The sequence below is a fragment of the Hyperolius riggenbachi genome, chromosome 5 (genome assembly GCF_040937935.1).
Source record: "Hyperolius riggenbachi isolate aHypRig1 chromosome 5, aHypRig1.pri, whole genome shotgun sequence".
In the NCBI taxonomy this organism is placed as follows: Eukaryota; Metazoa; Chordata; class Amphibia; order Anura; family Hyperoliidae; genus Hyperolius; species Hyperolius riggenbachi.
In genome coordinates, this window is record NC_090650.1 from 378,180,964 (window position 1) to 378,207,087 (window position 26,124).

Consider the following 26,124-nt stretch of genomic DNA (forward strand, 5'->3'; position numbering starts at 1 on the left):
GCCCAGTTCACCAGTTCACGGACTTTTGTGGAAGTTCACGTCCGCGAACCCAAAATCTAAGGGTTCCAGCCATCTCTTATGTCCATTATTAGGCTACACATATAATACCCATGGCGACTTTTTGGGGTTCCTTAACACACGATAACACACACACTCTCTTATTTTATTATTTTTTTCCCCGATTTTTCCATGTGTGTGGCTATTAGTAACATGTAGACTCCTTAAATAGCGCAGCAGTAAACCAGTCCTGTTGACAGCCCTGACTATAGCCAACTAACAGTGCAGAGGAAGTTAAAATGTCTGCACTTTGTCTGTTGGCATTTTTACATGTATTGCAAGGATGTTCATTTGTTCTCAGAGAGAGATTTTCTACAGTAATATTTAAGTCCGGTTTCATAATTTCTACAAACATTATCTGCATTATCCATATTAAAAACATATATTAGCACAGGGCTGAAAGCATTTATTGTCTAACTGCTCCCAGTATAAAGGTTAATTTAATTTTACGCTGTAATAAAACTCCTATATTCTAGTTTATCAAAGGCTTTACCCCTATGGCACCAAGTATTAGATTTTATATATTGGATTAGAGCTTGTCAAATTTAGAATGATCCATGTTTTCCTTGTATTCCTTATTAAACTGGATAAAGGGGCCTCGCCCAGAAAAGATAAAATGCGTTAAAAACAAATAAAATGAAAAAAGTGAGGTGGCTTGCCACAATGAAGACAAATTCCCGTACTAATAGAATTTCATTGCACTAGCAACGCGTTTTGTGGGTGCATACCCACTTCCTCAGGCCAAATAGCAGTGCCTAATAGTGCTTGTAGCCACAAATAAGGTAGCCTAGACTAGTCCATCCTCTCATGGGGATTCTTTATCTTTAAAAGCACTTATTGAAAAGTAGTTACTCAACCATACAGCAATCATTTTGTGCAAACATGTAGGGAGGCTGGCATCTTTGTATAGATTATTTCTAGGGAGTGCATTTGTAAAGAATAAAGGTGATACCTTCCCTCCGCCTATTAGGAGATAGACTAGTCCAATCAGTAAACAGCAACATAGTGTTCTTTTAACCAATTCAGTACCTGCGGTCTCTGGCCCCTTAACCGCTTCCTGTCTGCCTAAGCAGGATGGCGATGGGACAGCGGCTCTCTCAGGTCTCAGCTACCTCATATGGCGTCATCTCACGAGGAGCAAGATTTGATGGGAGCTCGCATGAGCGTGAGCACCTGTCACTGTCGGCGCTGGCAGACTGTTTATTCGATTTATTCAAAAGAACAGTGCTTATATAGCACTGACATCTTACGCAGCACTGTACAGAGTATAGTGTCTTGTCACTAACTGTTCCTTGGAGGGGCTCACAATCTAATTCCTGCCATAACCATATGTCTATGTATGTATAGTGTAATGTATGTATCTTAATCTAGGGCCAATTTAGGGGGGAGGTAAAAATATATATATTTTTTGCAAAAAGTTCACTTTTTTTTTATTCATTAGAAAAAAATAGCAGCAGCAATCAAGTATATCCAAAAGAAACCTCTATTTGTGAGAAGAAAAAGATATAAAATTCATTTGAGTGCTAAGTTGTATGACTGAACAATAAACCAGTAAAGTTGTGAAGTGCCGAACTGTAAAAAATGGCCTGGTCACTACCGGGGGTATAAAGCTCCGGGGCTCAAGGGGTTAAGGACCAGAGACCACTGGGAAAAAAAATTGGGGCCTACCGACATCACGCCGCATGGACCTGCTGCTACCGCCGAACGCGCTGCTCTCCTGTGGCTGAAGCTCACTTGTTCTGCCGTCGATATGACAGCAGAGCTCTGTGAGCTGGTCAGCAGCCAATTTCATTGGCTCCTGACCCTGTGATCAATGGGAGCCAATGAGCTTGGCACACAGTGATCACGGGGTCAGGATTCAACAATGGTAGCGTGCAGCGGGCCAATTGAAATCTATGCCTTGGCAGGAATAACAGGTCCCAAAAAGGGCATTGAATCAATTACAGTTTCCGGAATCGGTTAAATAAAACAGTATAGTACACATTATCTCTCGGTTTTGTAAAGGAAGTGAGTGACCTGATTAAAATCAATGGCTGTGCTATGTTTTGGTGTATAGAACATGTTTCTGAACACTCCAAGTTCCTATTTTTAAAGGCATTCATAAAATGCCACTGATAAGACGAGTTAGTAGCTTCAAGTGCTTTGGTGTCCTGTCCAAGTGATGTATAATGTCAGTAATCTTTTTTCTTTCAAGCTCTGGGCTGCATACATATCTGCACATATATTCTCAGGAGACTTATGAAATAACAGAGGCAACATAAAAGAAACAATAAAGTCTGTGGACTCTGAAGCATTAGAATACAGACTATTATTTTTGAATATGCTTTATGTATAAAGTTCCAAAATATTACACAATAGTACTAAACAATAAACATGAGTGCAGATAACAAACCAGTATACATAACAAGTACTGACACAGTAGGATAAAAAGACCCAAGCCAATCAAGTTCACAGGGAATTCCAAAAAGTACGGACAGCCCTAGAGAAATCTTGGAACCATTGTGGGGAGGGGCTATTAGTAAGAAATACATTTTTTATTATTTATTGTATCCATATACTGTGGTGCCAACATATTACGCAGCACTGGACAATAAATAGCCTACTAGATAACCTAAAACACACTGCCTTTAGGTATGACTATTGTATACTACCCCACCACTTATTCTGCCCCCCCCCCCCCCCCCCCATTAATTTAAATTGTAGCTTACAAAGGGCAGGGCTCTCTCACCCTTATGTGTATTGGATTTTGTTACACATTTGTTCATATTAATTTTGTTACTGTTATTACCATTTCTGTACCAATTTTGTATTTTGTACCAATTCTGTATATTGGTGTAGACCATTGTCTGTATTGTTTTGTACTCCATGTTTGTTTCTTACTTTGTACAGCACCACGTAATAAGTTGGCACTTTATAAATTAATAATAATAATAAAAATTATAATATGTCCATCAAAGTTTAGGGCCAATTTTAGGGGGAAGCTAATTAATTTATATGTTTGTTTTTGGGGTGTGGGTGGAAACCATAGTGCCCAAAGGAAACCCGCACAGGTACGCGGAGAACATACAAGCTCTTTGCCCAAATAGTGCCAGGGCTGGGATACAAGCCAGGGACCCAGCGCAGCAAGGCGAGAGTGTTGTCCACTACGCCACCGTGCTGACCCTTCATCAAATAAAGCCGACACCCCCAAAAGAATTACACTCAAAAGATCCCACGAGACCCAAACACAATAATAATTGTTGCCAAATGTAATTTGTTGTACATGTAAAAAGGAAATAAGAGTCATAAGAAATTCCTTATGGGATTCAGAATTTGAAGATGTTATGACTTGAATAAATTATGTTTTTTGTTGTTGTTGTAAGGTAGTAGTAGAAATCTGGCAGCTTTTGGACTAGACCATCTCCACATGGGGAATCTTAAGGTTTTCTTTATTTTCAAAAGCACTTAGTGAATGACAGCTGCTCCATCCAACTGCCAAACAAGTGTACGGTGAGCAGGCAGGCTGGCCAGCATCATTGTATAAATCTTTTTCAGGGAGTGTTTTTACAAAGAATCTAGCCATGCTGAGAATCCCCTATGGAGAGATAGACTAGCCCAAAACCTGTCGGTAATGTCAGATTTCTAGTACCTACTGTAAGTGACAGCAACATAAGAGAAAATTAATTTATGGTGCATTTTACGCTGGAAAAAAAACGTACTTATTTGTATGTGTTTACATATATTTTACATTTCTAGATTTTCGACACTGTGGTCCATTAAAGGATATCTGAGGCAATTACTAAAATCTAGGATAACTTACCTGGGGCTTCTTCCAGCCCCTAGAAGTCATGTAGGTCTCTCGCCACAGCTCCGGTCATCTCCCGGGTCCTGATGGCCGCCTCTGAAGTATCACCAAATCCCGATGAGTCGGCGTCTTCTGTGCATGTGCCCGTGCCGCATGCAAACGCACCCACATCATAAGGATGTGGGCAAACGCCTGCACATGCTCAGAAGACTCCTAACCATCGGGGGTCAGTGATACTTCCGAGGAGGCAAGCGGGACCCGGGAGAAGAACAGAGCTGCGGTGAGGGACACACAGGACCTCTAGAGGCTGGAAGGATCCCCAGGTAAGTAAATCTAGATTTAAAGAGGAGCTGTTAGGTATAAGGTCTCAGAGAAAATAAACACATATATCAGTAGCTAAATATAGGCTGTACTTACATTACATATGCATTTCACTGTCCACGTTTGGATTTCACAGAATTTGTATATAGTATATGCAGAGATAGATGCTCCTGACAGCTCATGGCAGGCTCCATGTTTTTCTGTCAAATGTGTCGTCATGTCCTGCCTGCTTCCTGATCACAGATAAGCTCCTACTTGAACAACACAGTGTGCAGTGAATATTAATGAGCCATGTGGCTAGGAACAATAGCTGACTCCTGCAGTGTACTCTGCCCGGATATTTATCAGTGCTACGCGCTGGACTGATTAGAAGCTCCTGTACCGTCTCATTAGCAGCCGAGGGGAGGGCCCCAGAATGCTTTGCAGTTTAGTATGCGGCTTGCGTCCTTATGGTTCTATAACAGCCTTTCTGATAAGCACACATCAAAGGTAACTGAGATTTTTATCTTCACTAATTGCTTTATGGCTTCCTTCTAAACTGTTTAACACAGGAGAATAGAGGTTTAAATTAGCTTCTGCAGCCTGACAGTTACTTTTTAAGTAATCGCCTCAGATATCTTTTAAAGAATAAATGTAGGTTTACGAGACATTCGCTGAAAATAGGCCATAAAGCATCTTTTGGTCTTGAATTTAAAAAAAATAATATAAGGCCCTATCTTATTTTCAGGGAAACTTGGTATATACTTCATTACAGTACCTTATTTTTCAGTAGGCCAAAGGAAGAATTTTGTACAGATACATACTATCAGCACTTGTAACTGTTTTTTTCTCAATTCATGCAGAAAACTGCTGCAGGAAAAGGGGAAACCAACCGAACCCGCCAAAGCTAAAACAGGGTTTTCTCTCCTGATACCGCCAAAGCAAGAAACACCACGCATGTTCAAAACCCTAATGTCAGCAGCGGCACAAAGGCCCGGACTCAAGCTGCTTCAGAAACTGAGACTGAAACGAGCAGGAATGGTAAGGTCATTTCCTTTTTTATGGAGTACTGGCAAATATAATAAAGAAGAGCAAAGGGCACAGAGCAAGAGAAGAAACTGAGAGGTGGAGGGGCACATAATAACAGGGCAAATGGAGAAGGGGGAGTAAGAGAAAGGGTAGGGAGTGCAAAGTAGGAGAATGAATGGAGAAATAAAAGGGTGAGGAAAAAGGTGGGAGAAGGAATGCAGAAGTTATTGTTGTGGGGGGGGGGGGGGGGCGGCAGAGACTCAGAGAATGGGAGTACAAATGGAGAAGAAAAGGGGCACACATCGGAAGAACAGACAGGTACTGTATAGCTGGGGAAAATAGGGGGGGATGGAGTGGAGAAGGTAGGGGGACCACAGCAGGAGATGGGACAGATAATGTGTGGAGGCAGCAGAGAGTGGCAGAAGGAATGAAGAAAGTAGGGGACATAGAGCAGGAGAAGGGACAGATAATATGTAAATAGGGCAGAGGGTGCAGGAAGGAATAGAGAAGGTAGATGAATAGAGAAGGTAGGGGACACAGAGCAGGAGAAGGGACAGATAATGTGTGGAGGAGGCAGAGGGTGGGAGAAGGAATAGAGAAGGTAGGGGGGGGCACACGGACGGAGTAGGGACAGATAATGTGTGGAGGAAAGAGAGAGTGGGAGAAGGAATGGGGAAGGTAGGGGGGCACACAGCAGCAGAAGGGACAGATAATGTGTGGAGGAGGCAGAGGGTGGGAGAAGTAATGGGGAAGTTAGGGGGCACACAGCAGCAGAAGGGACAGATAATGTGTGGAGGAGGCAGAGGGTGGGAGAAGGAATGGAGAAGGTAGGGGGCACACAGCAGCAGAAGGGACAGATAAGTAATGTGTGGAGGAGGCAGAGGGTAGGAGAAGGAATTGGAAAGGTAGGGGGGCACACAGCAGCAGAAGGGACAGATAATGTGTGGAGGGGGCAGAGGGTGGGAGAAGGAATGGGGAAGGTAGGGGGCACACAGCAGCAGAAGGGACAGATAATGTGTGGAGGAGGCAGAGGGTGGGAGAAGGAATGGGGAAGGTAGGGGGGCACACAGCAGCAGAAGGGACAGATAATGTGTGGAGGGGGCAGAGGGTGGGAGAAGGAATGGGGAAGGTAGGGGGCACACAGCAGCAGAAGGGACAGATAATGTATGGAAGCAGCAGAGGGTAGGAGAAGGTATGAAGAAGTTAAGGATAAAATAGCAGAAGAAGAGACAGATGTGTGGAGGAGGCAGAGGGTGGGAGAAGGAATGGAGAAGGTAGGGGGCACAAGGCCGGAGAAGGGACAGCTAATATGTAGATAGGAGAGAAAGTGGGAGAAGGAATGGAGAAGGTAGGGGGCACACTGCAGGAGAAGGGACAGATGATGTGTGGAGGGAACAGAGGTTTGGAGAAGGAATGGAGAAGTTAGGGGGCACACGGCAAAAAAACAAACAAACAACGAATCGATCACTTGCTAGATAATGTCATTACTGTCCTATGCTTAGCTAGCCTACGATTTCATCCAGATGATCAGGGCCTCCTGCCTAAAATCAAGCATATGAACGGTGGCCCTGATGCATTGATAAGATAATCGGATTGCCAGATCATCTTGTTCAAGCGCAGGCTGAGGCCATTGTCCTCCTCCTAACCCCTCCCACTTCCCTGTGTGCCACCTGCCATCTGTCTACCACCCTGCCTAGCAACAGAACACATCACTAGCCTACAGGCTAGGTCAGGGGTCTGCAACCTTTAAGACATAAAGAGCCACTTGGACCCGTTTCCGAAAAGAGAAAAAAACTGGGAGCCGCAAAACCATTATAAAACAAATCTAACACTGCATATATTGTTTCTTACCTTAATGCTATATACAGGATCAGATATGACCCCAATATGCACAAATCGTTAGCAGATATGACCCCAATATGCACAAATTGTTAGCAGATATGACCCCAATATGCACAAATCGTTAGCAGATCTGACCCCAATATGCACAATCCTTCAGCAGATCTGACCTCAATATGCACAATCCTTCAGCAGATCTGACCCCAATATGCACAATCCTTCAGCAGATCTGACCTCAATATGCACAATCCTTCAGCAGATCTGACCCCAATATGCACAATCCTTCAGCAGATCTGACCTCAATATGCACAATCCTTCAGCAGATCTGACCCCAATATGCACAATCCTTCAGCAGATCTGACCCCAATATGCACAATCCTTCAGCAGATCTGACCCCAATATGCACAATCCTTCAGCAGATATGAAAAGAAAAACCCATTTACTCACCTAGTCAGAAGACCTCCTGTCACGATCTCCTCCTGTCCCGGCCTCCGCTCCCGACCTCCTTGTGGCGCGCAACTCCCACGATCCTCTTCCTTCCCGACGTCACGTCCTGCCTGCATTACACTGCAGGGCTACGGAAAAATGGCCGCCCTAAGCCCCGCACTGCACCGGTCCGGCGGCCTCTCTGATAGGCTGCCGGCCAGCGGCAGCACACGTCACACGCGCGCCGCAGCCACTGACACACACTACCTGAGCCACGGCCTAGGAGCCGCGGCAAAGGTGAAAAAGAGCCGCATGCGGCTCTGGAGCCACGGGTTGCCTACCCCTGGGCTAGGTCCATACGGGCGACAGTCGTCATACATGTGTACATGGCTCAAGATGATGTTTTGCTATTTTAGAACCTACAAAGTCATTGGCAGATTATGTGTGCGCTGCGTGCTCTCTATTCTAGGTCAATTATCTTCTTACAAAGAATATCTTCTATAGGACTGTGAAGGACAAACCAAACACAGCTTGTGTCTAGCCTCCCACAGACTCGCCATAAGCCGCAGCTCACATTTCTGTTTCTCACCTTTCATGCTATTGCCATGAGACACAAAGCAAGTAGCACATTGCAAAGTGTAAGCTTCCAAGGTCACAGAGGCTCGTAAGGAAGGTGGTGAAATCAGGCTTTATATGAAAGGGAAATTATCATTCTGCTGTTAGTGATAAGTTTCTACAGAAAGGTCGATAGATGCATCATTCAGCTGGGATGATGGATAGCCACTCACAAATACAGCAGGAAAAAGCCACTTTCCGTAAGCAGTGGAATTACAATGCGCACTCGTTCATAAGTGCTGCCCGGTGAGTAACAGACCTATCAGATCACAGCAGAGCTGGCAACAAAGCTTCTAGGCACCATGGAAGTTTAAAGAAACAATTTAAAGTGGAGCTGTCAGCCATACCATCTCAGAAAAAACAACAACACATATATAAGTAGATAAATACTTGCTCTACTTATATAACATATGTATTACACTGTCCGCGTTTTGATTTTAGTGATTTTTCTATAGTAAAAAAAGAGCAAATCCTTCTTAGGATTTTCCATTTTGTCTGTGTCTATCTTGAAGCCAATCCTGATACAATTTCCTCCCTAACTCTGTGTATAATCATTGCCCGCCCCCTCCCAGTCTTTAGACACTCATACCCAGCTTTGCACTAGAAAGTGCATTGAGAAATGTTGGCCAATCAGAGAGGAACAGAGGGTGTAGGAGGGGAACACAGGAGGGAAAGTGACATCAGCCCATAAGGCTGCATTAGTCAAGTCTGAGGGGAAAGTAAAGAAGAAGAAAAAAAAGAAAACCCAGCATGCCCTGCAACTTCCTTTGTGCAGCAGATTATGTTTTATGGAAAATAAAAGTAAGAGTGATTTTTAACTTTTGGATCGCCTGGTTAGCATCCATATTACTTGTTCACCAGAGAAAAATAAATAATTGATTTTTTTATTTTATGCCTGGCAGTTACTCTTTAAAAAGGAACTGTAACCAAGGATTGAACTGTATCCCAATCAGTAGCTGATCTCCCTTTCCCATGAGAAAACTTTACCTTTTCTCAAATAAAAGGTGATATTGTGGTGAAGCCCGTCCCACAGTGTGATGTCAGCACCTAGGTACTGTCATCACACTGTGGGAGCCTTGTTGCATTGTGGGAAATAACAGCTGGCTTCAACTGCCAAAAAAGCAGCATCTCCTACCACAGACATCATCTGCTAGCAGTACAGATGTCACCATGTGATACACTTCAGAATGTGTATCGGGGGGGGGGGGGGGGGGGGAAGTGAGAGATTTTACAATGGGCAAACACTGACTAAATCATTTATAAATAATTATTGTAAAAATTAAGCTTTTTTTCATTACCTTATTTTCACTACAGTTCCTCTTTAACCACTTAAGGACCACAGGCTTAAACCCCCCTAGTGACCAGGCCATTTTTTTTTACTAATTAGGCCACTGCAACTTTAACCTCCCTGGCGGCTAGCCGATGTAGAGGATCACATGGCCCCGGGAGGATTTTTTTTTTTAGTAAAATGTTACTTATATGATTAAGCTAGCACTTGGCTAGCTATCTATGTCCCCCAAGTCCCTCCGCTCTCCCCCGATCGCCGCCGTAATACGTACGCAGCCTCCCAATCAGCTTCAGGCTTCGATATGGGGAGGATTGGGACTGCGCATGACGTCAATGATGTCAGAAGTCATGTCCGATCGTCGCCATAGCGACGAGTGAAGCTGAATCGTGAAGCTGCGGCTCTGGCGGGATCGCGGATGGGTAAATATTGCCGGCAGCGATCAGGGGTATCAGAGCAGTGCCGGGGGACTTGGGGGACATAGTTAGCTAGCGAAGTGCTAGCTAAAACATATACATAACATTTTATTTAAGAAAATCCCTCCCGCGGATGCAGCCTCTGAAACTGCGTACCGCCAGGGCGGTTAATGCCTCGCTGCAGGGCCGCACGACTCAGTACACAAGTGATTCCCCCCCCCCCCCTCCTTTTATGCCCATCAGCAGAGCTTTCTGTTTGTGGGCTGGGATTGCTCCCAGGATGTTTATTTATTTTTTTTATAAATATTTCTTTCTTTTTTTTTTTTTTTTTTTACAATAAATTTCCCCCTTTTTTTTTCATATTTACACCAATGTTTTCTAACCTTTACTCCAACCCCACCTACCACAAAACGCCTTCTAAAACCTCCCTTTAAAGGTCATGTGACTTTCACTCTCAGCAGTCTTAGCACCACATTTAGCCATGCCTCCTTCCCAAAGGGATCAAGGTGAGAGAGGTTAAAGGACCACTATCGCAAAAAAATAATTAAATTTGCATGTATGCATATGTATAAAATGAACATTTCTCCCAGAGTAAAATATGCTATAAATTACTTTCTGCTTTGTTACTGTCACTTACAGTAGATAGAAAAAGTATGATAGAACAGACAGGTTTTGGACCAGTCCATCTCCTCATGGGGGATACTCAGGGTTTTCTTTATTTTCAAGAGCACTTACTGAGTGGTAGTTGGTAGTTTCTCTATCAAACTGCCAAAATGGTGTGCAAGTGGATAGAGAGGCCAGCTGACATCTTTGTATTCTTTCCAGGGAGTGCTTTTGTAAAGAATGAATTAAATACTGTGAATCCCCCATGAGCAAATAGACTAGTCGAAAAGTCAGTTCCATCAGACTTTTACTACCTTCTGTGCGTGACAGCAACATAGCAGAAAAATAATTCATAGCTCATTTTCTTTGGGGAGAAATGCACTTTTTAATTTTTTTTTTTTTTTGCAAAAGTGGTCCTTTAACTATCAGGCCAGCCCCACTCCCCGGGGACGTAACAAAAGACCCTTCAGGGGATGCAGCCACAGGGGGGCCCAGAGGCCACAGGGGGGCCCTGTGGGAGGAGAAGTTTGTTTTCCCTGTCCTGAGAGACTGACAACTAATGCTGGATACACACGGTTCGTTCCCGCACTCGATTCCCGTCGATGCGCTGCTCGATTCCCGTCGAGTCGTTTATTTCTGACATGTTCGATTCGCGTTTCGATGGAACGTTAGGTCGATTTGCCATACTTGACATGGCAATCGACCTAAAAATCATCGAAATGCGCTCGGAAATGTTTGGAAATAATCGAATCGTCGGGAATCGAGCAGCGCATTTGATGTGGGAACGAACCGTGTGTATTCACCATTAGGGCCTAGAGAGAAAAATCTTTCTACTCTCTGCACAAGTGTTGCATCTGCTCAGCCACTGATAAGGAATCATACAAAGTTTTGTAGACTAAGATTAGTAGACAGTCCCTATTCAGTGTTCAGCCGGGTCTTGTGTACAACGCCCAGCCCCCAACCTCTCTATCCCTCTCCAAGTGCTGTGTACTGTAGTGATGGTAGAGGAGTCTGCAGAGCCAGTTCTGCTCCATTAGAGGAGAACAGAGTGAGTGTAATAAGCTGAGGCTGGGAGCACACTTGTCTGTGGGTTTTCTGTATGTGTTTTCTGCATGCCATGTGTGTCTGTATTAGTGAAAGCATGCACGTTTTATCACAGAAGCTAATGTGATTGATAGAGAAAATGCCTCAGTGCTTCATTGCTGTCTGTTTTTATCTGCATGGGGAAAACACATTCAAGTGTGCACTAGCCTATTGAAAAAATTGGTTCTCAGTTTACCTGTGCAGAAAGTGAGGGGGGAGGGAGGGGGCCCCATCCAAAGTTTTGCAGGGGGGCCCAGTGATTTCTAGTTACACCCCTGCCACTCCCTACACACCATTACTTGAGTCACGGCCTACAAACATCCGTCCAGAATCCCACAATCCTGTGCTCCTGGTCACTTCTTCCAACAGTGCAGCCACACTTCATCATTTAATAGAACTGGAGGGGATGTTTAATGGCTAGTACAGCCACAAGCACCTTCCAAATTACTTTCAAGCTGTATAAATTGTGTTTAAGCCACCATCTTCCATCAGAAATGGTAGTATGTTCCTTTTTTAATTCTATGTTAAAAATGTATTTTCTGTATAAAAAAAAAAAAAAATTCAAGCTAAACAGAATAGAAAAACATGTCTTGACCTCCAGAAATGCGCACAAAAATGCATTGATGTGAGCGGAATAGTGAATAAATATGCATGCTAATGTGCATACAATTTTACATTCACTTTCAAGAATTGTATTGTGTATGAGGCTGCCACATAAACTAGTGTACTGTGTGAAGTGCTGCAAAAATGGCTAGTGCTATATATCCAGCCGCGTGATTGGCCACTATGAAGGAGGATCGCGCACTGCCACGCCCATTCCAGCATCTAGGTGCCTTCTCCCCATCTAGTCCGTTCTCTCAAACGACCAATGGGCATCTGCCGCTGACATTATCCTCACAGTTCTCCATTAGGTCCGATGTGACCTGTGGGTGTTGCCATCTGCATAGCTCCCAAATGTCCCTCTTTTGGAGGGACACTCCCTCTTTGGGAGCCCTGTCCCTCATCCCTCCTCATTTGTCCCTCTTTCAGGACTTTGTCCCTCTTTCTATGTAAATATATATATTTATCTACTTAAACAATGTGCTTGATTGACTCTAAACTTTATTCCCATCCTTTCAATTGATATATTACTAATTTTAACCATTTACTGCCATCCTAACGTATTAAAACGTCATGCTTACCGCTATTAACAGCAACATGACGTTTTAATACGTCGCGCATTCCCGCCGCTGCTACCGCCGTGTGTCCGCCGCTACCGCCGCCATTACCGTCGGGATCCCGTGCTGGGCGATTGGGGAAGAGGACTGAACAGTCCTCTACCCAATCGCAGTGCCTGGAGTGAATGGACGTGACCGCGAACAGCGGCTACGTCCATTCACATAAACAGGAAATGTAACAGTTTAATAAAGTGTGTAAAAAAAAAAAAAAAAAAGTGAACACGTCCTATGAGTGTTCACCAGCGCCATCTTGTGGCCAAAAAGTATATTACACTTACAAAATACATACATTTTCAAGTATATACACATCATTAATAAAATTACACTTCCAACCCTCCCCCCCAAAAAAAACACTTGTAAAAAAAAAAATCAGCTTAAAAAAAAAAAAAAATAGTTGCCTTAGGGACTCAGCTTTTTTTATTCTATATTTTATGGGGGAAAATTAATTTTAATTTATTACATAGGGGCTTGTAATTATGGCCAGAACAAACAGAAAAATAACCACTTATATTTCAAAATAATATACTGTCGCCATACATTGTGGTAGGGACATAATCTAAACGGTTTAATTATCGGGACCACTGGGCAAATACAACGTGTTTGTTTTATCCACAGGAGAATGTTTAATTTTAAAACTATAAAGGCTGAACACTGAGAAATAATGATTTTTTTTCTTTTTTTTTCTGTTTTTCTCATTAAAATGCATTTAGAATAAAAAAATTCTTAGCAAAATGTACTATCCACAGAAAGCCTAATTGGTGGCGAAAAAAACGAGGTATAGATCATTTTCTTGTGATAAGTAGTAATAAAGTTATTAGGGAATAAAAGGGAGGAGCGCTGACAACTGAAAATTGCTCTGGTCCGTTAGGATAAAAACCCTTGGGGGTGAACTGGTTAAGATGAGAATATGAAGGAAAATGAACCAGGATAGAAAGGACCAGTGTGGTTTGAATTATAAAACAACATATTTTTCTTATGAAATCTTCATGGTATGCGTGACTAGGGTTGTGACGGGGCGTGGTCAGGGGTGTGGCAGGGGCGTAGCTTAAGTGTCCCGCTTTCTCATCTCTAAAAGTTGGGAGGTATACATCTGCTGTTAGGAATCGTAGCCTGCTGTGGGGGAGGCTGCGGTGCCTGAAGCCCATTACTTGTGTACGTCCTCTCTGACCATTGGCTCAATGTTTGTTAATTCAGTTTTCCATCAGGTCCGCTTGGTCGATGTGTGATTAGTTGGATGTGTTCACAGCCTATGATTGGCTAATCTGCCCATATGGTGTAAATAGGGGAAACTTGTCATTTTATTGAAACTGTCATAGCTTGACAAAAGAGCGAGTCAGCGCTCCAAAACATTGCAAGGTTAACTTACATGGCTGGCCTATGCTCTTCTGTGCATGTGTGGCCCCCACCGTGCTCTCATGTCTAGGAGCATTCAGCACCTGCGCTGTAGTGCTACACAGAAGCGCACGACTGTCCGCGCCTGGCCAGATTACAGGGAGGGATATCCAGTGAATGGAGCAGCTGCACAGGACGCTGAGGGAGCCCACACACCTCATGGGCTGGAGGAAGCCCCAGGTAAGTATAAATCCACCTTATATCACCGCCTCTGGTAAACTTTAAATAAGCTTCATAAAAGAGCTTTGGATGGTGCCGGCCTCATCTTTACTGCTATATCTATACATGCATAATGTTATTACAATTGCCCACCCACCCCTTGTGTACTCAGGCTTCCGACAGACAATTCAGTTATAGTTTACTCACACTGTCAGTGTTCCCCAAAGGGGTTCCGGAGGATTGGACTGTGGCAGGAAAGCAACGTGTGTGTTTTCGGGAATACGCCTCACTATCTCTGATTTAGCACAAGCCGCCCTGGAAGCTGCAGGAAGGTTGACTTCTGGGAAAGAAAACACTTTGTCATTTTGTTTTCTTTCGGACTCCTTGGGGCCAGTGACTGGTTTCACATTTTTAATGCTAACTCTGGCAGTTTCCTGGAGATCTTATCCTTAGCCAGAGGCTGAACACACTCAGCATGCCTAATATCACCTCACAGACTACAGCTGACAAACCATCTAGAACTTTCCCAAGGCAGACTCCTCTGTAGGCAGACGCTTCAAAGAGCTCAGCCTGCTGGAATATTAATACAAAACAAACACAAATCTATCATGTCCATAACAAATATAGAAAAATAAGATATAAATGTCACGGCAGACAGCAAAGTGTAGCCAGGCAACCCCTAAAGAGGCAGTCATGTATTCGGCAGATAAATGACAGCTTAGAAAATAATTATTTGAATGTCAGAAATAAATAGTTAAAAAAAATAGACAGAGAATGGCATATTCAGTTCAGATTGGTGGCTTAGCTGAAATGTATGAGAACCCCTATCACAAGCACATAATGCAAGCTTAAATTTCCATATTTGCTTAAAGCCCATCTTCAGGCATAGATTTAAAAATAACACCAGATAGTTTCATAATCAAAGGCCTCAAATGTTGTCTTTTTCTGTGAAATAAAAAGGCTTCAGAGGCAAGAAATCCTGTCTTGAAATGTTGATCACATGATCAGAAGCCAGTCAGGTTCAGGTTCTAGGGGTTGGGCTTCTGCTTCCTGGTTAACATCATCCTGCTATTTAGACTGTAAGAAGGAAGGCACAGACTGAATCCCATGCCACATTTGCAAATTGAGAATATTGCAGTTTGCCTCTCTGGAGAGTGCTGCAAATACATGCGGTGTCTGGAGAAAAGCAACCTTCAGCCTTTCAATGCATGAAAAATTGCATGAAATGGAAATAGCCCATTCATTTTACAAGCATTTTCCACAAGTGGAAAACTGCTAACAGCCAGCTGTAGTAGAATAAGGGTCTTTACAGTTGGAGTAGGGATGTTTGTTGATGCATATCTGGAGCTCCTCAGTTATGCTCATGAAAAAGCAATTTATTGAGTTGTATTATCTTCGCCAACCTATTTTACTTTCTTTAAGACTGTCTGGCACTGGGGATACCTTACACTGCCCTCATTTCCTTCATAACAATATACTATATACACACACACCCTGATGACCCTTAGGCTCCTTTTACACTTAATCTGCTGCGTTGGGCATGCGTGTGCGTTAGTGCGCGTGGGTACGCTTTAGTGCACGTTTTTTCCTGAAATGTAATAGAAAACCTATTTGTTACAATCCCCATATGCTGGCATCCGCAAAATAGAGTACCAATCAAAAAAATCCAAGGGAGAATCGCACACCATCGAGGAGGTGCAGGACCAATGTAGTTTGCAAAGAATAATTCGGAAGGTCTGCACACTCAAATGAACCAATCTCCTGGTTTATTTAAACAACGTGACAACAGTCCACTCCATCAACCATGGAGTGGACTGTTGTCACGTTGTTTAAATAAACCAGGAGATTGGTTCATTTGAGTGTGCGGACCTTCCGAATTATTCTTTGCAAAATAGAGTACTGTACTCTTTTTTGCAGATGTCAGCATGTGGGGATAAGTTTTCTATTACATTTCGGGGAAAAACCCACACTAACGTGCACCAATGCGTACCAACGCGCACTAACGCAAACGCATGCCCAACGCAGCTGATTAAGTGTAAAAGGAGCCTTAGGCCTCGTTCACATCTGCTGCGCTGAAAAACGTGTTAAAGCGCATGGTAAAAAACGCATGCGCTTGTGCGCGCTTTAGTCCGCGTTTCTGTGCGTTGCGCTGCGCTTCTTTAAAGCACGTTTTGCTTACTGTAGCAGCAGCAGTTGTCAATAAAACTTTGTTTTTGTATGTAAATGTATTTTTTTCTCCAATTAGGGGTAAAAAACGCATGCGCTTCTATGCGCTTGTACGCGCTTCTATGCGCTAAAAAAGCGGACCCATTCACTTGCATTGCTGTGCGCTTTCCAGCTCAACGCACAGAAATGCCTGCAACACTACGTTTCTGTAACGCTGCTCAGCGCAGCGCATAGATGTGAACCAGCTACATTTAGTTACATGGAAAAATCAATACCTTGCTGAACGCACAGGGCAGTGCGCTGTGGAAAGCGCACAGAAACGGCCCTGATGTGAACGAGGCCTTAGGACCCATTTACACTTAATCAGTTGGTGTGCATTAGTACACGTTGGTAGGCGTTAGTACGCATTTTTTCCATAGCAGTGCATTGTGAAAAAGATTTCAGTTAAAACGCCTTAAAGAGAAACTCCGACGAAGAATTGAACTTTATCCCAATCAGTAGCTGATACCCCCTTTTACATGAGAAATCTATTCCTTTTCACAAACAGACCATCAGGGGGCGCTGTATGACTGATATTGTGGTGAAACCCCTCCCACAAGAAACTCTTGAGTATGTACTCCTGGCAGTTTCCTGTCTGTGAACCTTGCTGCATTGTGGGAAATAGCAGTTTACAGCTGTTTCCAACTGCCAAAAAAGCATGCAGCAGCTACATCACCTGCCAACAGTAAAAATGTCACCGTGTAATAAATGTCAGAATGTAAATCAGGGATTTAAAAGAATTTACAATGGGCAAACACTGACTAAATCATTTATACATAATTACTGTAAAAATGAAGCACTTTTTTTTATTACATTATTTTCACTGGAGTTCCTCTTTAGGTGTGAAAGGTGCCATAGGAAAACGTGCATTACTCTTTCAGTAATAATTGAGAGCAACTGATTAGGTGTAAACAGGGCCCAAGCATCACCTAAACACTACCGAGAGCAAGACTAGATTGGCCTATAGGGCAACTTGTTTGTGGTTCTCCTTCCATGTGCAGCAGCCCCTCTCTTTCATGCAGAACTCCCATCTTATATGTGTTGCTCCCCATCTGCAGCATCTACTTTCCATTTGCAGCCTCCTCTTCCATATGCAGCAACCCCTTTTCCATCAACACATGAAATAAAGCCGCCAAGAAAATTAGGTTCTGGGATATAACCAATAGTAGAATATCGGTAACATTTACCGATAATTAACTATTTTAGAGTGTTAACTTTCATTATTAAGGATATTTTACTACAGCTAAACCTAACTCTACTCTCACACAGAACCCTACCCCTTCCAATGCGTAACCCTAACCACCCCTTTGACTCCCAACTTTAAAACCCCCTTTCCTGACGCCAACCTTATAGTCATCCTAAGCCGGCACAAACCACCTTACTGACTCCTCAACTTAACGCCTCTCTTACTGAAAACCGCCTTCCTGACACCTAACCTTAACTGCCCCCGGTGTGGACTCTCTTCCTGACGCTTAACCTTAACTATTCATCCTTCCGAAACTGCAGCAAGCCCCCTTCCTGACGCCTAACCTTAACTGCTGGATATTAACCTATTTTGGTTCCTGGACGTAGTTTCTACGTCCAGGAACCATGCGCGCTACCGCGGCCGATTGCGCGCGTGCACGCGCACTCCCGGCCGCGTATTCGGTAGCCAAGGAATCAATGTATCGGGCTATGGAGCCCGATCACTGATTCCTCTCCCCCGCTCTCGGAAGCTGCGCCTTTTCTGGCCGTTCCCTTCCCGATGTGTCACTCTAAGCGCGTGCTACGCTTAGAGTGACGTCATGTAAACAAACTCATGGCCGCCATCTTGTGGCCAAAAAGTAATACTACACCTGAAAAAAAAAGAAAAAAGAATTAACACACATTTACATTATAAATCTATTGTTTACCTCCCACCCTCCCAAAAGTACCCAAATAAAATGTTTACTATAAAAAAAAAAATCCATTACAATAAAAAAAAAAAAAAACATGTAAATATTTACCTAAGGGTCTAAACTTTTTAAATATCAATGTAAAGATGAAATATTTCTATATTTTTTTTTTATTTTAAACTTGTAAATAGTGATAGATCTAAAATGGAAAAAATGCACCTTTATTTCCAAATAAAATATTGTCGCCATACATTGTGATAGGGACATAATTTTAATGGTGTAATAACCGGGACATATGGGCAAATACAATACGTGAGTTTTAATTATGGAGGCATGTATTATTTTAAAACTATAATGGCTGAAAACTGAGAAATAATGAATTTTTCCATTTTTTTCTTATTCTTCCTGTTTAAATGCATTTACAGTAAAGTGGCTCTTAGCAAAATGTACCCCCCAAAGAAAGTCTAATTGGTGGTGGAAAAAACAAGATATAGATCAGTTCATTGTGATAAGTAGTGATAAAGTTATAGGCTAATGAATGGGAGGTGAACATTTCTCACGTGAAAACGACGGAACCTGAATGGGTTAAAGATAAACGATAATATAAACAATACATTTTACTGAACGCACACATTTCTGCTTGCCGCTAATTCACATTAATGCCAATGGAAGCTTCCAAATTGTTAATTTACCGCAGGTGCACCAAATTCCTGTTTCCCTTTTCCCTGCCGCTCCAAACCCAGGCCTGGTGGCCTTTTCAGAGAGCGATCAGTTGATGCCTAGTTTTCCTGGATTTACAAAAAAAAGTTGTTTCTTTACTAAATAACTTTTGCATTTCATTTAATTGTATTTGAATTTTATTTTTTTTTATAAAGAAAGGCTGCTAAATGGCAATGTTCTGTAATAGAAGAACCTGTCAGTCAATAGTAGTGCGGTATAATAGACCTCGTTGCCTGGCCAATTATTTGTTCCACTTTCTCTTGGTGAAAAATAAACTTAGGAAAAGAAACAGATCAAAACAAAGGAAGGGAAAAGGAGAAAGATTACAGTGTAGAGTAAAAGGCTTCTGCAAATAGCAGGACTTCAGTCCTTACTCCACAACTAATGTTGTTTACATCTGACTACATACATGGCTAGAGCTTGTCAGAAATACATATTCTAGCCACAGCTGCCTTGTCTTAAAATTGACTAAAGGCATAATATTTGCACAAATACCATTAGCATATAATGTTGCCCTGTCAAAGTAGGGAAAATAAGTGACTTTCTAAGCAAAGTTTATTTTGTTTGCCATCAACTGGTTGTGATGGATTTGAAAGAATATTGCTTCCTTAAAGAGAATCTGTAAATTTTTTTTTAAAAAAAGGGCCACTGGGGGTACTTACCTCGGGACTCGGGTGGGGGAAGCCTCTGGATCCTAAAGAGAAGAGGCTTCCCCCCTTCCTCTTCAGTAGAGTGTATCCAGTCTTGGGACCCTTCAATGATCTCCTTGACGGCCTCTTGTCGATGTGTGTACATGTGCAGTAGCAGCTCTCCACTTGTTCCCCAGCAGAGACAGCTGAGCCTGATCGGGTCCGCTCTACCACGGGCCCGATCTCCGCAGTAAGTATATGTGGGGTCCACTTAGTGTACCAGTGGGAAGCCCCAGCAGGATCTATGAAGATGCTTTTGCCGGGGCTCTAGTGTTCACTTTGACTAGTGAAAACGGAGGAGAACATCGGTGGTGGTCCTTGTATGTCCAGTGGGTCTGCGCAGAGCGGCAGGGAGCGACAGTGCCAGGAGAGCCTGGAATGCAGCATGCTGCAAGCTACTTACCATTTAGTACAGGATATGGTTAATTATTTGTCACACATTCCAATACAGATTAATATATGTTCTCTATTTCTCTACAGGGAATCCCACCCATTGAAAATTTTTTAAAAACGGTTGAATTTAATTTACAAGCAGAGAAAACATGGGCTATCAAATCAGGGAATGTAAAGTCATTCTTGGTCAGAGCAAGTCTTTGGTCCATCTTATTACCAGAAACTAAACTATTTGACTACATATAGCTTCTAACAGAGAGAGATATATACCTTGAACCATACATTGAATATTGAAGATAAAACATACGACAGGTACTGTAGTAACCATCTCTAACTCACAGCCCAGGAAAAATAATAATTGATAATTGATACATAAGTGTGGTATGTGTTAGTGTAGTTTAGTTTAGCCTAGTCTAGTTTGTTCAGTTTTGTGTTAGTCCAGTCTGGGTTAAGATATCCAGCTGACTATATAAATACATGGTTAATAAAGTTTTTTCTTTATCAAGTTAGCTCTAATATCAATATGCTCTGCAATACTGATTGTGACATCTCAAATCACAGGATGCGTCTCCTGGGAACTTTGTAGGAGGGTTAAGACCCCCAGTTACCCAGAAGTACTGCTCCAACGGATAGTGACAATCCCATTTATGTCACAACAATCAGTAAAAATTAGGCACGAAATTATTGTACCACCCATCAACAGCCTACTTTCACTGTATCCGGTTTATAATGTCTATATTACTCTTGTATATGCTTATCTTATTTCTGTATTAACAATGTACATTTTACTGATATCACTGTTCTATGGCCATTTAGGCCTTGTTGTAAAACTAAGAAAAACTTCTCAATAAAAAACATTGAAACATATTTCTCTACAGGGAAAGTCAGAGTGCCACGGCTCAGAAGTGAACACAAATGCAAAGGAGATGCCTGCTGATCATGGAGAGGAGGACAAAAATAAGGAAGATAAACAACCACCCAAGCAAGAGACAAGTGTGCAGCTAGGTGTCCAGAAGACAGATAAGAGAGACTCTACAAAGACAGATGTCCAAGCTGGTGTCAAAAACAAGTCCTACATTATTACAATGTCACCTTCCACCAAAGCTGGGGAAGGAGAAGTCCTCACTGTGGAAGTCAGAGAACCTGAGACGAAAGATTAGAGGTTAAGGCTTCTGAATGGTCCCTCACATCAAGACAAGACAAAAACAAATAACATTTATATTGCGCTTTTTTCCTGGCGGACTCAAAGCACCAGTGCTGCAGCCACTAGGGTGCGCTCTATAGGCAGTAGCAGTGTTAGGGAGTCTTGCCCAAGTCTTGTCTCACTGAATAGGTGCTGGCTTACTGAACAGGAAGAGTTGAGATTCAATCCCATGTCGCCTGTGTCGGAGGCAGAGCCATTAAAGGGAACCAGAGAGGAACGTTCATTAAAAATAGAAAAAGCTTTTATACATACCTGGGGCTTCTTCCAGCCCCATAAGCCTGGATCGCTCCCACGCCGCCATCTTCCGCTTCCTCTATCGCCGGTACCGGGTCCCGTCACTTCCGACGGACGCGGCCTATTGTCCGCATCACAGGGGCTCCCTCCATACTCGTATGCATGCGGCTGCGCAGTATGCAGCTCCACACGTACTTATATGGAGGGAGCCCCCTGTGATGAGGACAATTGGCCGAGTCTGCTGGCTGACTGGCGGTAATGACGGGACCCGGCACCGGCGGATCCAGGCAGCGGAGGACGGCGACGTGGGAGCGATCCGTGCGTATGGGGCTGGAGGAAGCCCTAGGTATGTATAAAAGCTTTCTCCAACGTCTCTGGTTCCATTTAACCAGTACACTATGCAGCCATTAGGGCAAAGAATCATATACTGTATATTCTGAAAAGCCAGTGGTCGTCTTATACGCTGGGTGTCATTGATGCCGGGTGATAAGCCCTATCCTGTTACCGACACTCAGATCTCACTGCTGAGGACTGTAGTGAAGCGGCGCAGGTACACATGTGTGAGATCTGAGAGGCAGAAAAGGAGGTAAATAGGATACAAGGGTGGGGCAGAAGGGTGAAAGCGGTGTGTTTTATGCACACAGCACACTCTATTCTTTCATATCGCTCTAATAAACAGGGAGACAGGGAGAGCTGACCAATCCAACCAGTCAATCACCTATATAATGTTCTATACTAGGTACCACATACAGTACAGCACCAGTACCTGTTCATACATAGCATAACATAAGTATATGATGTTTTTTAATTGGTGTGCATGGAAGAGGGGTAGTCTTATACGGCGAGTATATCCCAAACTCTGTATTTTAACTGGAAAAGTTGGGGGGTCGTCTTATACGCCGGAATATACGGTAGTTATTACTATGGTTAAGGAGAACCTCTCAGAGTTGAACATCTTTAGCATTTCAGACCTTACCCTCGTAGGACAAAGTCATAGCAGGTATGTAATAAAAATAAACTGTCTAAATGCCCTGCTTCAATCTGTAGTCATGTGGTGTGATAGGCTTTCCTCTTCCTTCCAAACTGCCATGTAATGTCCTCTACATCCTGGAACCATGGTGCTATTCATTAAAATGGACCACACTACACCACGTCGAGTGCCAGTAGGAGACAATGAAGAATAGTCCAGCAGCTACCATATGGCAACAAATATAAATGGTAAATACAGTTACAGTTTTATCAAAAAGTCAGGGCACCTATGTCTAAATTAATTAGATAAAAATGTGAAACTGTACCAAAAATATACAAGAAGAAAAATAAGGCTCCTAGTAAAGTAAGTTAAAATATAACAATTGATATGATAAAAATAATAAAATACATTTTGCACAAATAATAAAATATAATAATACAGAATAATATATATATATATATATATATATATATATATATAAACAAACGAGGAGTTGCAGCACACAGCTCTTTTATTGAGCAATCAGAAGCAATACAGGCAGACGTTTCGGTTGTATCCAACCTTCCTCAATGCCATTGAAGAAGGTTGGATAAAACCGAAACGTCTGCCTGTATTGCTTCTGATTGCTCGATAAAAGAGCTGTGTGCTGCAACTCCTCGCTTGTTTCTGTATACCTGTGGGGATTGGGCTCCCCTAGTTGCGAGCATACATTTCCTGCAAACCTGTGTGAGCTGCTGACTCCCCTCGGACACTCTCTCTCTCTCTCTCTCTCTCTCTCTCTCTCTATATATATATATATATATATATATAGTATAATAGAGTAATAATAAATAGGTACTTAGAATGTCAACCAAAGAGAACTCACCAGAGAAGGTAACTGTCAAGGCTCAGAACAACAATATCTTGCTTGGTAGGGGGAGGGCTCTTTATTTTTTTTATAGATTCTCTTTAACCACATAACGACCGCCCCCAGCCGATGGGCGGCGGCAAAGTCTGGGCCCAAACGACCGCAATACGCCCATCGGCGGGGGCGGCTGCGGGAGTGGCTATGCGGCGATCGCGTCATTCGTGACGCGATCAGCCGCCGGGGACTGGCTCCGCCCCCCGTTCGCCGTAACCCGCCGGCCGTTCGGAAGCGCCGGCGGGTTACTGGCATCCGGATCGCCGCTGCAACAGTGTATAATAGGCTTTGTAATGTATACAAAGCCTATTATACTGGCTGCCTCCTGCCCTGGTGGTCCCAGTGTCCGAGGGACCACCAGGGCAGGCTGCAGCCACCCTAGTCTGCACCAAACACACTGATTTCCCCCCCCCCTGCCCCCTGATCGCCCACAGCACCCCTCAGACCCCCCCCTGCCCACCCCCCAGACCACTGTTTGCACCCAGTCACCCTCCTAATCACCCATCAATCACTCCCTGTCACTATCTGTCAACGCTATTTTTTTTTTAAGTCCCTAATCTGCCCCCTACTCCCTCCTGATCACCCCCCCACCCCTCAGATTCTCCCCAGACCCCCCCCAGACCCCCCCCCCCCCCGTGTACTGTATGCATCTATCCCCCCTGATCACCTGTCAATCACCTGTCAATCACCTGTCAATCACCCGTCAATCACCCCCTGTCACTGCCACCCATCAATCAGCCCCTGATCTGCCCCTTGCGGGCAATCTGATCACCCCCCCACACCAATAGATCGCCCGCAGATCCGACATCAGATCACCTCCCAAATCCATTGTTTACATCTATTCTCTCCTCTAAACACCCACTAATTACCCATCAATCACCCCCTATCACCACCTGTCACTGTTACCCATCAGATTAGACCCTAATCTGCCCCTTGCGGGCACCCAATCACCTGCCCACACGCTCAGATTGCCCTCAGACCCCCCCCTTATCAATTCGCCCGTGCAATATTTACATCTGTTCTCCCCTGTAATAACCCACTGATTACCTGTCAATCACCCATCAATCACCCCCTGTCACTGCCACCCATCAATCACCCCCTGTCACTGCCACCCATCAATCAGCCCCTAACCTGCCCCTTGCGGGCAATCTGATCACCCACCCACACCAATAGATCGCCCGCAGATCCGACATCAGATCACCTCCCAAATCCATTGTTTACATCTATTCTCTCCTCTAAACACCCACTAATTACCCATCAATCACCCCCTATCACCACCTGTCACTGTTACCCATCAGATTAGACCCTAATCTGCCCCTTGCGGGCACCCAATCACCTGCCCACACGCTCAGATTGCCCTCAGACCCCCCCCTTATCAATTCGCCCGTGCAATATTTACATCTGTTCTCCCCTGTAATAACCCACTGATTACCTGTCAATCACCCATCAATCACCCCCTGTCACTGCCACCCATCAATCACCCCCTGTCACTGCCACCCATCAATCAGCCCCTAACCTGCCCCTTGCGGGCAATCTGATCACCCACCCACACCAATAGATCGCCCGCAGATCCGACATCAGATCACCTCCCAAATCCATTGTTTACATCTATTCTCTCCTCTAAACACCCACTAATTACCCATCAATCACCCCCTATCACCACCTGTCACTGTTACCCATCAGATTAGACCCTAATCTGCCCCTTGCGGGCACCCAATCACCCGCCCACACCTCAGAACGCCCTCAGACCCCAGCCCTGATCACCTCGCCAGTGCATTGCTTGCATCTATTTCCCCCCTCTAATCACACCTTGAGACACCCATCAATCACCTCCTGTCACCCCCTAGCACACCTACCCATCAGATCAGGCCCTAATTTGCCCCGTGTGGGCTCCTGATCACTCGGCCAAACCCTCAGATCCCCCTCAGACCCCCTTCCGATCACCTCCCCAGTGCATTGATTGCATCTATTTTCCCCTCTAACCGCCCCCTGAGACACCCATCAATCACCTCCTGTCACCCCCCTAGCACTCCTATCCATCAGATCAGGCCCAATACATCCTGTCATCTAAGAGGCCACCCTGCTTATGACCGATTCCACAAAATTTGCCCCCTCATAGACCACCTGTCATCAAAATTTGCAGATGCTTATACCCCTGAACAGTCATTTTGAGAAATTTGGTTTCCAGACTACTCACAGTTTTGGGCCCGTAAAATGCCAGGGCAGTATAGGAACCCCACAAGTGACCCCATTTTAGAAAGAAGACACCCCAAGGTATTCTGTTAGGTGTATGATGAGTTCATAGAATATTTTATTTTTTGTCAAAAGTTAGCGGAAATTGGATTGTTATTGTTTTTTTCACAAAGTGTCATTTTTCACTAACTTGTGAGAAAAAATAAAATCTTCTATGAACTCACCATACCCCTAACGGAATACCTTGGGGTGTCTTCTTTCTAAAATGGGGTCACTTGTGGGGTTCCTATACTGCCCTGGCATTTTAGGGGCCCTAAACCGTGAGGAGTAGTCTAGAAAACAAATGCCTCAAAATGACCTGTGAATAGGACGTTGGGCCCCTTAGCGCACCTAGGCTGCAAAAAAGTGTCACACATGTGGTATCGCCATACTCAGGAGAAGTAGTATAATGTGTTTTGTGGTGTATTTTTACACATACCCATGCTGGGTGGGAGAAATCTCTCTGTAAATGGACAATTGTGTGTAAAAAAAATCAA

At 43.8% G+C, this 26,124-nt stretch overlaps 1 protein-coding gene across 2 annotated transcripts in view; it reads left to right on the forward strand.

Annotated features, from left to right (window-relative positions):
• CNGB3 (cyclic nucleotide gated channel subunit beta 3) overlaps positions 1–21,679 on the forward strand; it is a 312,570-nt gene extending 290,891 nt beyond the window's left edge. For both annotated transcript variants that reach the window (XM_068234874.1, XM_068234873.1), the window contains exons 18-19: positions 5,005–5,182; positions 20,965–21,679. In XM_068234874.1, the coding sequence (XP_068090975.1) occupies positions 5,005–5,182; positions 20,965–21,246 (460 nt within the window). In that variant the 3' untranslated portion in view covers positions 21,247–21,679. The remainder of the gene's footprint in view (positions 1–5,004; positions 5,183–20,964) is intronic.
• The last annotated feature ends 4,445 nt before the right edge of the window (positions 21,680–26,124 follow it).